Source organism: Triticum aestivum, chromosome 1B (assembly GCF_018294505.1).
Source record: "Triticum aestivum cultivar Chinese Spring chromosome 1B, IWGSC CS RefSeq v2.1, whole genome shotgun sequence".
Taxonomy (NCBI): Eukaryota; Viridiplantae; Streptophyta; class Magnoliopsida; order Poales; family Poaceae; genus Triticum; species Triticum aestivum.
The window spans coordinates 41,251,437-41,266,427 of record NC_057795.1 but is presented as its reverse complement, the minus strand read 5'-3'; the positions used below and the strand labels follow the sequence as shown (position 1 = coordinate 41,266,427).

General features: G+C 48.0%; 1 protein-coding gene across 1 annotated transcript; it reads left to right on the top strand.

The window, feature by feature from the left end:
* The first annotated feature begins 4,997 nt into the window (after nucleotides 1-4,997).
* On the top strand, nucleotides 4,998-6,752 carry LOC123085932 (ATP-dependent RNA helicase glh-2-like). The gene is made up of 2 exons (XM_044507642.1): nucleotides 4,998-6,246; nucleotides 6,420-6,752. The coding sequence occupies exons 1-2, from the start codon at nucleotides 5,499-5,501 to the stop codon at nucleotides 6,458-6,460; spliced, it is 789 nt and encodes a 262-aa protein (XP_044363577.1). The 5' UTR covers nucleotides 4,998-5,498; the 3' UTR covers nucleotides 6,461-6,752.
* Nucleotides 6,753-14,991: the final 8,239 nt, after the last annotated feature.

The window sequence follows — 14,991 nt, the reverse complement described above, 5'->3', positions numbered from 1 at the left end:
CGTTCGGCCGCCGGAGCCCGAGCCGCCCGCGTCCAGGCACCCGCGTGCCCGCGCCCGAACCCGCTAAGGCCCCTGGCCCTATGACAAGGGGGCCCCACCACAGAACGTAAAAGAAAAAGGAAAGGAAAAATAAAAATGATTAATAAAATTAATTAATTAATTAATTAATTAGTGAATTAATTAATTTAATTAATCCGGTTTAATTAATATAATTAACTAGTTAGTTTTATTAAACAGTAATTAGTTTAACCTAAACCTTAATTAACCTAACAGTGCATGACTGGTGGGTCCCACTGGACCCACACGTCAGTTTGACCAGTCAACACCTGTGTTGACTGCTGACATCATGATGACGTCAGCAAACACTATTCTAGATAATGTTGGATTAAATTAATTAAATAAATTCTAAAAGTGTTTTAAATCTTTAGAAAACCATATAAAATAAACCGTAGCTCAGATGAAAATACTTTCTACATGAAAGTTGCTCAAAACGACGAGACGAATCCGGACACGTTGCCCGTTCATCTGCCACACATCCCTAACCTAGCGAACCTGCAACATTTCACCTCCAGTTCATCTGTCCGAAAACACGAAACACCGGGAATACTTTCCCGGATGTTTTCCCCCTTCGCCGGTATCACCTATTACCGCGATTGGGCACCCCCCTAGCATCACGCTTTGTCATGTCATGCATCGTCATGCATTTGTTTGCATTGTATTTATGGTTTCTTCCCCCTCTTCTCTCGCTAGACACCGAGACCGACGCCGCTGCTACCCAGTACGACTACAGTGTTGACGAACCTTCCTTCTCGGCTAAGCTTCCAGGCAAGCCCCCCCTGATCACCAGATATCGCCTATTCATCTCTATACTGCTTGCATGAGAGTAGTGTAGCCTATTACTGCTTTCCGTTTATCCTATCCTGATGCATAGCCTGTCCTTGCTACTACTGTTGTTACCTTTACCTGCAATCCTACATGCTTAGTTTAGGATGCTAGTATTCCATCTATGGCCCTACACTCTTGTCTGTCTGCTTTGCTATACTATCGGGCCGTGATCACTCGGGAGGTGATCACGGGTATATACTTATATACTTTACATGATACCTGTGGTGACTAAAGTCGGGTCGGCTCGTAGGAGTACCCGCGAGTGGATCTTTGTGGCGGAGCAACAGGGCAGGTTGAGACCGCCTAGGTGAGAGGTGAGCCTAGCCCTGGTCGGTGTCCGCGGTTACATCATTAACACGCTTAACGAGATCTTGGTATTTGATCTGAGTCTGGCCATTTGGTCTATACGCACTAACCAACTACGTGGGAAAGATATGGGCACTCGGCGTCGTGGTATCAGCCGAAGCCTTCGTGGCGTCAGCGACTGAGCGGCACGCGCCGGATTGGAACGTAAGCCTGCTCTTGTATTAAGGGGGCTAGTTCTGCTTTCGGCCGCGTTCGCAACATGCAGGTGTGCTAAGGGCGATGGGCATAGACCCCTGTGCGCTTAGGTTTAAACCGGCGTGCTGATCTCTCTGTTGGCCTAGGTGGGGCTGCGACGTGTTGATCTTACGAGGCCGGGCATGACCCAGGAAAGTGTGTCCGGCCAAATGGGATCGAGCGTGTTCGGTTATGTGGTGCACCCCTGCAGGGAAGTTTATCTATTCGAATAGGCGTGATCTTCGGTAACAAGATGACTTGGAGTTGTACCTTGACCTTATGACAACTAGAACCGGATACTTAATAAAACACACCCTTCCAAGTGCCAGATACAACCCGGTGATCACTCTCTAACAGGGCGACGAGGAGGGGATTGCCGGGTAGGATTATGCTATGCGCTGCTACTTGGAGGACTTCAGTCTACTCTCTTCTACATGCTGCAAGACGGAGGCTGCCAGAAGCGTAGTCTTCGACATGATTAGCTATCCCCCTCTTATTTTGCCATTCTGCAGTTCAGTCCACCGATATGGCCCTTTACACATATACCCATGCATATGTAGTGTAGCTCCTTGCTTGCGAGTACTTTGGATGAGTACTCACGGTTGCTTTTCTCCCTCTTTTCCCCCTTCCCTTCTACCTGGTTGTCGCAACCAGATGCCGGAGCCCAGGAGCCAGACGCCACCGTCGACGACGACTCCTACTACACTGGAGGTGCCTACTACTATGTGCAGCCTGCTGACGACGACCAGCAGTAGTTAGGAGGATCCCAGGCAGGAAGTCTGCGCCTCTTTCGATCTGTATCCAAGTTTGTGCTAGCCTTCTTAAGGCAAACTTGTTTATTTATGTCTGTACTCAGATATTGTTGCTTCCGCTGACTCGTCTATGACCGAGCACTTATATTCGAGCCCTCGAGGCCCCTGGCTTGTATTATGATGCTTGTATGACTTATTTATGTTTTAGAGTTGTGTTGTGATATCTTCCCGTGAGTCCCTGATCTTGATCGTACATGTTTGCGTGCATGATTAGTGTACGATTGAATTGGGGGCGTCACAGAAGGGGAGGTCCTAGTCGGCACCTTAAGCGACCCGAAGCAAACTGGCGCTCACAGGAGAACCTAGTGGGTCGGCCCGTAGCGGACAGAAATACTGTAGCGCGAAAACCGCCAAAATAGGCGTGCATCTCGAAGGCGAGTACATGCGATAAGGGCACCCAACACTTGGAAGCTCCCTCCGAGCCTCCATGCTAAAATTTATGTTGATGGAGGCTTGTCTCATGATGGTAGCCTGGGTGCAGCTGCTGTAGTTTGCAGGGATGATCGAGGTAACTATCTTGGATCTTCAACGATCGTTCTACCTAGAATGAATACCCCGACAACTCCTGAAGCTATTGCATGCCGTGAGGCGTTGCCTCTAGCTTCCGATTTGTCTCTGGAGCGCTTGACGATCGCTAGCGACTGCAAGGCAGTTGTGGATGACATAAAAAATGGGTTGGGAGTCACTCATATCACAATTGTCAAGGGGATAGAGAAAAGAAGAGTCAGTTTTGAGAGCTGTGATTTTATGTTCAAGGGTCGAGCTTCGAATCGTGACGCACATAACATTGTAAATTTTTCTGTTTTGCCTCCTCAGGGTCGCCACTTGTGGTTGTTAACCCCTCATGACCCCCCTTTGTATCCCTTTAAATTTTGCTTCTAATTAATTAAAGTGTGGGGATCCCTAAAAAAACCAAAAAGGCATGCGTCACACCGCAACTCTCCTGCTAGAGAATGCATACCACTGGACCATTCACCTACTAGCGATTGATTGTAGCGCGCACTACTTAAGAACAATTCTAGTGCCGCTATTTGAATGAAAATAAGTTCACTAATATGGGAAAAAGGATCACCAATTGACCGGTCTGACTAGTTGACCGTTGACTATTAAAAAAAGATGTGCAAGTTTAAAAAAAAAGGAATTAAAAAAAGTTCACTAGTTAAAAAAAGGTTGGCGAATTTAAAAGAAAAAACTCACAAAAATGGAAAAGGTTATTTGATCTTCAATGAAGTTCATCGATTTTGAAAAAAGTTCATCGAATCTGAAAGAAAGTTCATCAAATTTGAAAAAAATTCATCACAATTGAAAAACTTCATCGAATTTGAAAAAAAGTTCATCGATATTGAAAAAGTCCGACGGATTTGACATAAAGTTCATCAATTTCCAAAAAAAATCATTGAATTAGAAAAAAGTTCAGTGGATTTGAAAAAAGTACATCAAAATTGAAAAAGGAAAGGAAAAAAGAAAAAATGCAAATAGAAAATAGAAAAGGAAAAAATGAAAGAAGGAAAGAAGGAAACGTTGCTACTTACCAGATCCGACTGGTGGCAGGTTGGTTAGCGTAGCGTGGTAACACGAGGGAAGTTGCGACTAGGGCTGCAAGAAAAGCTCGAGGCTCGTGAGCCGCTCGAAATCGACTCGTATTTTAGCTCGACTCGAGATCGAGTCGAAAAAAAATGAGCTGGGTATGAACACTCTATGTAGCTCGATTAAGAAACGAGCCGATCTTGAGCCAACATTGGCTCGCTCAATTTTAACTCGATAGCTCGATATCATATAAGTATATTAAATAACCTTCATATCTATTGCCAAGAATTAGGATCATTCATATCCGTATATGTTCTGTACGATTTTTATCTTCACTTTACCTACTAGCAAACATGAAAATTAAGCATGGAGAAAATTTATTCTCGTCACATGGGCAACCGTGTGTTCAATATTTTGTTATTTTGGTCAATGTTTGAGAGCTGGCGCACCTTCATCGCCTTCTATCCATGATTTCTTGTTATTAAATACTAGTCTTCACTTGAGAAAGAATAAGTAGAATTTATAGAGATTTTTTTTGTGTTGTGGCCTATCTTGCTTTAAAATTTTCCTTTAAATAATTTTAAAAATCATGTTATTTAGCTCGAAACTAGATCGAGATCGACTCGAGATCGTTACAAGCTGAGCACGAGCCACTTTCTGCAGCTCGACCTTGAGCTTTGCACATTTTAAGCTCGCTCGAATTTTAGTATGAGTTGAGCTGAGCCTAGGCCAACTCGCTCGAACTCGGCTCGTTTGCAGCCCTAGTTGCGACCTGCTAATCCAAATTTCTGCTACAATGCATGGTACAGATCTCTAGGTGCTGGATTTTGAACATACGGTAGCGATAAGAGGATGCCTGGACACCCGGGTCCTGAAAGTCCACTCTCGCTAAAGTATTTTGTTTTGATGTCCAACATATTGATGAAATATAGTCATCGATGATGCCCCTTTCCTAGAAAGGTTTATCAGATCTATTTATTTTCAGACCAATGCAATCATCCATGTAATCAGGGCGCCTAAGTTGGAGATCTTGATGTTAAACAACCGAGTATACATTGTACTTAGCCAGGCTTGTGCGCCAAGTATAGGTAGTTAGATGATCAGGTTTAACTAAAGATAGATATGATCGTATATCTTGTATTGTTACGATCATGTTGAGATCGATCTGTACTTGATCCCCGACTATAAATACATGACCGCGGCCTCTCCTTTGAGGTGGGCCGAACTGCCTATTTCTCCTTGTTTCACATGGTATCAGACCATCCTCTTCCCATCTAGATGAGAACTCCCAGCCAAACCTCCTCCACCACCGCAGCCGCCACCAGCTCTGCCCTTTCATCGCTCACCTCCGGCGCCCTCCAAACCCAGTCCTTAGGCGTCATGGCATCCACATCGCCGTCGCCGTCCTTCACCAGCCTTGTCACCGTCAAGCTCTCCCACGACACCCATCTGCTCTGAAAGGCTCAAATCCTTCCGGCGCTTCGCGGTGTCCATTGGTCCCTCGCTGACGGATCTGAACCAGCTCCTGACAAGGTGATCCCTGGTGCTGATGGAGCGCCGCCGGTTCCCAATCCCGAGTATCTTGTTTGGGTCACAAGGGATCAGCATTGCCTGAGTTTCCTTCTGTCCACGCTCTCCAAAAACACCCTGCTGCAAGTGTTGTTCCTGCCATCTTCGACGGCCGTCTGGAGCGCTCTGGAGCAGACCTTCGCGACCCGCTCTCGGGCGCACGTCATGCAGCTTCGTCGCCAACTCGCCACCATCCAGAAGGGCGAGCTGTCCATGGTGGACTACTTCACCAAGGTGAAGGGCTTCACTGACGCCCTTGCAGCCGCCCGCAAGCAGTTGGACGATGAGGACATCATCATCTACCTGCTGACCGGCCTCGACTCCAGCTACGACCCCCTGGTCACCTCAGTCACCACTCGAGCAGAAGCGATCTCCCTCAACGATGTCTACTCCCACATGCTGGACTTCGAGATTCGCCACCAACACAACGACCACGCCTTCCAGCTCCCAGGCCCTGGCGGCCCATCGGTGAACCACATCAGCCGCAACTCTGGCGGCGGCGGCGGCGGCAGCGGCGACACTGGAGGCAACCGTCCCCGCAATTCCGGTGGCGGCGGCGGCGGCGGCAATGACGGGAACGGCGGCAACACCAATCGCACCTGCAACTCTCCAGGCCACAACCACACTCACGGGTGTGGAGCTCCCAACGCCGGCCGCAACACTGGTAAGAGCGACGTCTTCTGCCAGCTCTGCAAGCGCGCCAGGCATGATGACTTCGACTGCTATCGGCGCTTCGATCACTCCTTCGTCCGCAAGGAGCGCTCCATCAACAACGTCTCCACCGGCCAAGGTTTCGATCCCGCATGGTACCTTGATTCAGGGGCCACCGACCACATAACCGGCGATCTGGGCAAGCTCATGATGCATGAAAGGTATACTGGCAAGGATCAGGTCCAGGCAGCAAACGAATCAGGTATGCCAATTTCCCATGTTGGTTCATCTCAGATTCGCACGCTTCATAAACCGTTAATCCTTCATGATATCCTTCATGTTCCTCAAGCCACCTGGAGTTTACTTTCCGCTGACAAGCTTTCTAATGACAACAATGTCTGTGTTGAAATTCACCCAACGTACTTTCTTGTCAAGGATCGGGCTTCGAGGAAGGCTCTTCTTCGAGGGGGCACTGATGGAGGGCTCTACCCCATCACCAGTCGTTCTAGCAGGACACCACAAGCCCTCTCCGCTGTCAAGCACACCCGCACACGGTGGCACTATCGTCTAGGCCATCCAGCTTCTCTGGTGGTGGATCAAGCTCTTCGTCGTCAAAATTTAGAGTTTTTTCGAGAGTCCAATAAAAATAATCTTCCTGTTTGCGATGCTTGCCAATAGGGAAAGAGCCATCAGCTCCCATTTTCTAGGTCGAATAGGTCTTCCTCCAAACCTCTTGAACTCGTTTTTTCAGATGTATGGGGGCCTACTTGCACCTTCTTTGGAGGTTTTAAGTACTATGTCAATTTTATCGATGATTATAGCAAGTTTACATGGATTTATTGCTGAAATCTCGAGCTGCTGTTTATCGTGTTTTTCTCGAATTTCAAGTTCACGTTGAAAGATTACTCAACCACAAGATCCTTTGCATGCAAACGGATTGGGGCGGTGAGTATGAATAACTCAACTCCTTTTTCCGTCAACTTGGCATTGAACACCACGTATCCTGCCCCATATTCACCAGCAAAATGGCTCTGCTGAATGCAAGCATCGCCATGTCGTCGATGTTGGCCTCACACTTCTAGCACATGCATCCATGCCCTTTCGTTTTTGGGACGAAGCTTTTCTTACTGCATGTTTTCTCATAAACCATCTTCCTGCCCGCACTATCAACAACACAACACCTCTTGAACGATTATTTGGTAAAGCACCAGACTACAAGTTTCTTCGCACTTTTGGCTCTGCGTGTTGGCCTTGTCTTGGTCCCTACAATGAGCGTAAGCTTCAATTCCATTCCAAACGTTGTGTTTTTCTGGGCTACAGCATGATGCACAAGGGTTACATATGTCTACACGTCTCCACCGGCCAAGTTTATATCTCCCGAGACGTAATCATTGATGAAATTTTTTCCGTTTTTCTGCCAACACACCCAAACAAACACCAGATCAGATCCTCGAACAAATTCTCGTTTTCCCCTTCTGCTATGGAACGTACAGAATCTGGTGAATCGCATGCAGAAAATGGCGCTCCTGTTTCCCCTTCTGTTTGGACTAACTCGGCATCACAGCCACCTTTGCCGTTATTTCATGTGCAGGATCAGGCAACCACAGAAAATCCGGACCTCTCTGCCATCCCAGATCCGGTGATGATTCGGCTGGAGCGGATCCCAGCGCAGATTCGCCTGCCACGCCGGCTACCACGGATCCCGCAGGCGATCCGGCACCCGGGCCACAGCGCCCCGTCCCGCACTCGCCACCTGGTGCGGCATCTACGGGCCGCTCGGACTGAGTGGTGGGGTCCGCCCGCCCGGCGCGCCTGTCTCCATCTGCCCCCGACAATGGCGGGGCCCATCTACATCCTGCACCAACCGCAGCGGCCCGTGCTGCTCCTTCTGTGACGACCACCGGTGCAGACACGCCTGCCGCTCCATCATCTGTTTCCCTCCCGCGTACGCGTGCGCAGGCGGGTGTCCACAAGACGTACGTCCGTACGGACGGTACGGTTTCGTACGACCCGCGCAAGCATGGTTTCTCGGTCATCCGATCGTCTGTTTTGGAGCCTACGACCGTCTCGGCTGCACTAGCTGATCCCTCGTGGGCTGCTGGCATGGAGGAGGAGTACCATCCTGCATACCCACGGTCACGATACTTCTTTGTGATAATTTCTTTGTGCAGTGCCACGAAAGGATCTACCTCGTCTAGGTGTTGTAGCACTACCAAGTTTGCTCTGTCAAAGTCGCTGCGTCGATCTGAGTATGCCACGTGCAGTTCCCTGCGACCGTTGCAGTGACCATCTCCTTCGAGCCTCCCATCGTGCTTGTTAACGGGCAAACCAACACTAACACCAGGCGGCTGGTCTGCGCCATATAGAAAATTCTCACAGAAAGAGATGCACTCTTGTGCCAAATAGCCCTGGACGATGCTTCCATCCGGACGGGACATGTTACGAAGGAATCCTTTGATGATCCCATTCATCCTCTCAAACGGCATCATGTTGTGTAGGAATGACGGCCCCAGGTCTATTATGTCATCCACAATGTGGACATACAGATGCATCATCACGTCAAAGAACGCGGGCGGGAAGTACATCTCAAGCTCATTCAGTATCACAACGATCTCTTCCTGTAGCCTTCGGAGCTGCTTCACACTGATCGACTTTCGAGAGATGACGTCGAAAAAGTTGCAGAGACCAATAAGCGTGTCATGGACGTGCTTGTCCATTATCCCTCTAAGGGCAACAGGTAGTATCTGCGTCATCATCACATGACAGTCATGAGACTTCATCCCACTGAACCTTTTCTTGTCCGTGTCTAGATATCTGCTTATCTTGCCACAGTAACCGGAACTAACTTTGACTCCCGTAAGGCACTTAAAGAATTGATTGATCTCAGCCTGACTTAAGGTGAAGCAAGAAGGGGGGCAATAATCCTCTTTCTTTATTTTCTTGCCCTTCTTCTCCCGTGCCTCTGTCTCCGTCTCTGTCTTGTCTGACATTTTACGGGGCGGCATGTGCAGATCTTCCCTGATTTTCAAATCTTGCAAGTCTTTTCTTGCCTTCGGCCCATCCTTGGTCTTATCCGGCATGTTCATCAGTGTTGCGAGCAAGCTCTCAAGGACATTCTTACAGATATGCACTTGATCAAGGCAATGAGGTGTATCGAGTTTGTGCCAGTACTCCAAGTCCCAGAACACAGACCTCGTCTTCCATACCTTCAGCAGCGGCTCCGGCGCCTTTCTCATCGTCTTTCCCGGCGCGGGGCACTCCTTCCAGTTTTTCAACAGCTCATCGATTTCGGCACCGCTCCGCTTACGTGGAGGTCCTCGATGCTCAGCGTGACCATTGAATAGATCTCCACGGTTTCTCCACGGGTCGTCCTATTCAAGCCATCTTCGATGCCCCATGTACACGATTTTCCTAGACCCGCCATCTTTCCTTGACGTTAGCTGTTGAGATGTCGTATCATCCATGCACCGCGTGCATCCGCAATATCCATGGCACACCTGGCCTGCCACATATCCGTAACCGAGATAGTCCTGCACTGTCGTGATCGGCGTGGCTCTCATGTTGAAATACTCGCCTTTGCTGGCATCCCATGTCTTGGCCGATGTTTTCCATAACGTGTGTAACTCCTCTTGAAGTAGCCCCAGATACAAATTAATATTATTTCCTGGTTGTTTCGGCCCTTGAATAAGCATGCTCATGTGAATGTACTTTGATTTCATGCACAACCAGGGGGGGTTGTATATCCATACAAACACGGGCCATGTGCTATGGTTGGTGTTCTGGTTGCCAAACGGATTCATGCCATCGGTACACGCGCCGAGCATGATGTTCCTTGCATCACATTCAAAATACCGATAGAAGCTGTTCAACGCTCTCCACTGGCTTCCATCCTTCACGTGTCTCAGCTTCGGATCATCTCCATCGTCGGGCTTCTTCCTCTCCGCGTGCCAGCGCATTAGCTTTGCTTCCTTGGGATCTACAAAATACCTCTGGAGACGGGGAGTGATCGGTAAGTACCATACAACTTTCTGGGGACATTTCTTCCTGGCCTTATTGTATCGAGAAGCATTGCACACCGGACAGCTTGTTTTTTCCACGTGCTCCTTCCGATAAATTATGCAATCGTTGATGCATGCATGGTATCTAACGTGTGGCAGATCAAGAGGGCGCACGATCTTCTTGGCCTCATCAACACTAGTAGGACATAGATTACCCGCGGGAAGAACATCCTTTAGGTACTTGAGATGCTCATCGAGGCTAGTGTCGGTCCATTTGTATTTAGCCTTCGTCTTCAGGAGTTGGAGCGTGAAATTCAAGCGGGTCGCCTCAGGATTGCAACCATCATACAATGGAGTGTTCGAGTCTACCACCAGTTGCTCCAGCTTAGCCTCCTCTCTAGAAGCAGCTCTCTCAGTACTCGTCTCCTTGCGAAACAATGCTTGAACATGAGAGTCCCGCACGATTGAACTTAGTACCGACGAACTCTGCTGCGTGGAGTCCATGTCGTTCTCTCCGCCGCCATGTCCGGCCCCTTCTCCGCCGCCATGTCCGGCCTCTTCCCCGCCGCCATTATCGATCATCTCTTCATCTTGCCCCGTGTCATCATTGCCTGCCCCGTCGGCATCCTCAACATCGTCATCCTCAACATCGTCATCCTCATCTTCAATTATCCACCGAGTATAGCCATCCATGAAACCAGTCATGAGCAGGTGCGCTTCGACACGACCATCATCATGGTGGTCGAGCCAAACTATTCCTTTGCATTTTCGACATGGACATAAAACCTCTGTCCGTTATTTTCTTTCATGTCCTGCACCGCCGACCGCAACCACCTGTCCACCATCATTCCACTGACCATCGTCAACTCTGCACGGTAATAATAAACAAATTGATTATAAAAATGCATGCATGCATCAAAGTCATACAAAAATTTGGCATGACCTTCCCTAAAAATAGGACATATATGGATCTAGAGTTTGCCCGGAATTCACCGAAACGGAAATAAATCGACATTTCGGCAAAACATAGGCAACTCAGAAGCACAATTTGGCGTCAACTCATGCCACACACACAATTTCTACAAACATATCACACACACATAAACATATTTCCATTTTGCAAAAGCATGAAATTTTCATCACCTCTATCTCGAGATCGAACACACGCTGGAGATGATCACTAGTGCAGAACCGGGCTATACCACCGGTTTGTAAGGGCTTTTAGTGCCGGTTGTGTAACCGGCACTAAAGGGTGGGGACTAAAGGTCCCCGGCCTTTAGTACCGGTTCGTCACGAACCGGCGCTAAAGTGCCACCACGTGGCACGAGCCAGGCCCGTTTGCGTGGAGGGCATTAGTACCGGTTGGTAACACCAACCGGTACTAAATGTTTGAGTGTTTTTTTTAGTTTTTTGCTTTAATTTTGTGTTTTCAATTTGGCTTTATTTTCCATTTAATTCTTTTTTGTTTACTGGTATTTCACGATACTACAAATTGTACACGTTATGCATATGTATTAAATAGATTTTCTCGTACATAGAACCGCATATATATATATATAATATATATCATCGAATGTCTCACAGCCAACACCATTAACTATTCACACATATACACATGTATATACATATACAATTTCTACTACATGTTTCCTTGGTTCCTTCGGAGCACAATGACAAGTGGTTCATGGGGGCGGTAGCGGGTAATAGTATTCTCCTTTCGGATCTATGACCTGGTCGAGCAAAAATCCGGCTATTTCCTCTTGAAGTGCTTGTATGCGGTCCGATAGTAGGAGCTTATCCCGCACCGATTTGAACTGTTAAGAAGGAGATCAATATGCATGTGTGTTAGTTGTGTGACTAGATATCGATAATGGTGTGAATAGTGTTCTGACAAAAACATACCCAGTCCTGTCTATCAGATCTGCTCCTTTCGCACGTCATCATGCGAATGTTCTCGCAAACGTAGTATGCACACAGATTATTCCCTTTCACCTGCCTCAGGGCCTTTACGAGAATGGAATTGAATCAGATAATGATTAATCAAGCATAATAATTAATTAATGATATTGAAACAAGAATTAAAGAGATGGTAGAGCTAGCTAGTACTACTTAACTACTTACCTTGGGTCGATGCCAAAACAATTTTTTTTTCCATTCTCCTGGAGTCACCGCGATGAACTTTGCCCATGCCCTGCCCGCCGGCAAAGAAAATTAATAAAGGGGTTATTAAATAGTTCATATCAGGGACTAATAGTTAATAATGATTGAAATTACCTGTTGACTATCCCCTTCACGATGGTGTAGTCTCTATCTTCTTTAGATAGTGAGTCCAGTAATTCAATTTTTCCTTGCTCAACTTTAATGTCTATCAAGACCCAGTGCCAACTGCATACGCACACGTTTGCATGTCTTAATTAAGCGGGCATGTGCATAAAATTAATCAATTACCGTAAACCGTATACACTTAATTATTAACATCTAGCTAGCTAGTAAGCAAAAACAGAATTCGTAGTCCAAGACAGTGTGACTCACGGGAAGTTGTAAGGAAGTAGTATATCTTCGAAGGTATTAAGGCGCTTCAAGAACTCTAGCATGCTTTCCTCTACAGTAGATTTACAATGTTCAATCTCCCATATGTCCTGATTAATGGTATTTGGGTCAATGAACCCAACGCCATAGCTTCCAGCTTTTTCATTTCATACATCTTCATCCTGCATATAATACCACAGAAAAATAATATAGTGAGGATAATTTCATGTAATGATTGATCAAAATTATCACTACATAACTAGCTTGAGACTTAAATTACAGAAAGAAATCACTTACAGACAATAGCAACTGACGATAGACTTGTCGAGTGCATCTTGATTGTATAACTGAAAAAGTTCTGTATACTCAATGGATAGAGCTTTCTCATGGTAATAATGCTCCTTCTTGACATTCACCATGAGGGACACTCGATTGGAAATCTTGGTAATGTTCATGTACCATTGATGCAATTGATACATTCTCGTTGGGAGGTCCTTGACCTTGTCTGGATGGACCAAAGGTTTGCCCCAAACATATTGCCATGCTATTTCCGATTCTTTAAGCGTAGGCATGGGCTCGATTTCGAGGAGTTGTCCAACAGAAATATTGAGCATTTGAGCCTGCATTATATGATCCTCTGTTATTACCACATCGCCATTCTGGGGAACGCTAACGGTTTGCCCACAATAATATTTGGCGCGCGTACTACTCCTCTCATGTGTTGTTGGCACAACAAGCGGGGGGATCGCTTGCGCCGCCTGTTCTTCCAACTGGGTAACGGTTTTCCCACATTTTTTGCCAGCTGCTTGGCTCGAGCTTGAGCTCGCTTCCTTCTGTAGTCGTGCTCGATGTGCCTTCCTGATTTGGCGCTCATAGTCCGAGTCAACAGGCTTGGGAGCTGGTTCTCTAGCCATACGAATGAAGTGGTCAATTACTTTCTCAGGCACTTTCTCCTTTGGCGGCGGTGCCGGTTTCGGTCCAAAATGGGCGTCCACTTGGGCTTGCACTATGGCTGTGTTTTGCTCCTTAGTCATGTCGTAAGGCCTCTGAGGAAGAGGAGCGAGGCTTGGACCATATTTATATCGCTTGCCTTCGCCTGTACTTCCTGAACTACCTCGAATCGTACCGCTACGCACCAAAGCTGCGGGATGTCTCTTCTGCGATTGCTGAGACGGCGGAGACGGCTGACGTGGAGTTGGACCAGGAGAAGTGGCCTGACGATGTGCCGGACTTGAAGCAGGAGGTGTGGCCTGACACGGTGCCGGACTTGCAACCGGAGAAGTGGCATGACGCTGTGCCGGGCTTGAAACCGGAGGAGTCAGCTCACGCGTTCGGGGACATGGAGGAGGTGGCGGACTTCGAGGAGGAGGAGTCGTCTCACGCGTTCGTGGACTTGGAGCAGCGGGAGTCTGCTGACTCGGTGACGGACTTCGAGGAGTCGACAGACGACGCGGTGTCGGTGGACTTCGAAATATTATGCAATCCTTTCTCCATAGGATGATACGATGTATGGCCTCTCCGAGTGTGCGCTTGTCTTCACCTCCACGAATGTCAAGCGTTAGCCCCGAATATGGGTCCACCACTTCATCAACCATGACACGAGCATAGCCCTCTGGAATCGGGATGCAATGGTAGGTTTCTTTGGGGGTAACTGGAAAAGCAACGCCGTCCGCCACCTTCATGGATATGTTCTTCATTTGGGAGTGTAGCTCGCAGTTAGTGTTCTCTATGATGTCATCCACAGGGTATTTATCCAGCAGTGTGTCGCCCAGGGAAGAACCAACGCTGCTTCTCGGCATGGATGGGACGGTGCTATCCAATGCTGGACGATCATCCGCTTGCTGCTGCCGCTGCTGAGACCCCCTTTCCTGGCTAAGTGAGTCGATCTGCTGTTGCTGCTGCTGAAATTTGAGTGCCAGGTCCTCGTGCCTTGCTTCTAGGGCTTGAAGGCGTTCTGCGTCCTGCTTCCTCTGCTCCTCCTCCAGCTTCCTTTTCTTCTCCTCCTCCTTCTTCCGTCTTGCACGGCTTCTGTAGTCCTCATTCCATTCTGAAAAGCCCTCATACCAGGGAATAACGCCCATGCCTTGTGTTCTTCCCGGGTGTTCAGGATTTCCCAGGGCGCGCGTAAGCTCGCCGTTCTCTCTGTTGGGCGTGAACACCCCCCTTCGAGCATCATCTATTGCGTCAATTATCTTTTGTTCGGCTCCTTTTAGACTTGCCTTCCGCGAAATTCCGCCTGTCTTCGGGTCCAACGCCCCCCATGCGCATAGAACCAAGTTCTGCACCTGGGGGGCCAGTGCCGGGTAACCGGAGTGACCCCTGCATCCTCCATCTCTCGCTCAGACTTATCCCACTTAGGCAATGCCACCGCGTAGCCACCTGGACCCAGCCTATGGAACTGCGTCTTTCTTGCGGCATTTGCCTTGTTTTTCATCGACCGTTCCTTAGATAATTCTGAATCCTTGAAGGTCACGAAATCG

Excerpts from the sequence above, each read along its gene's own strand:
- LOC123085932 (XM_044507642.1), top strand. The coding sequence starts at position 5,499 with ATGCAGCTTCGTCGCCAACTCGCCACCATCCAGAAGGGCGAGCTGTCC. Across the intron at positions 6,247-6,419 it reads CCAGGCAGCAAACGAATCAG|GATCGGGCTTCGAGGAAGGC; the intron begins GTATGCCAATTT and ends TTTCTTGTCAAG.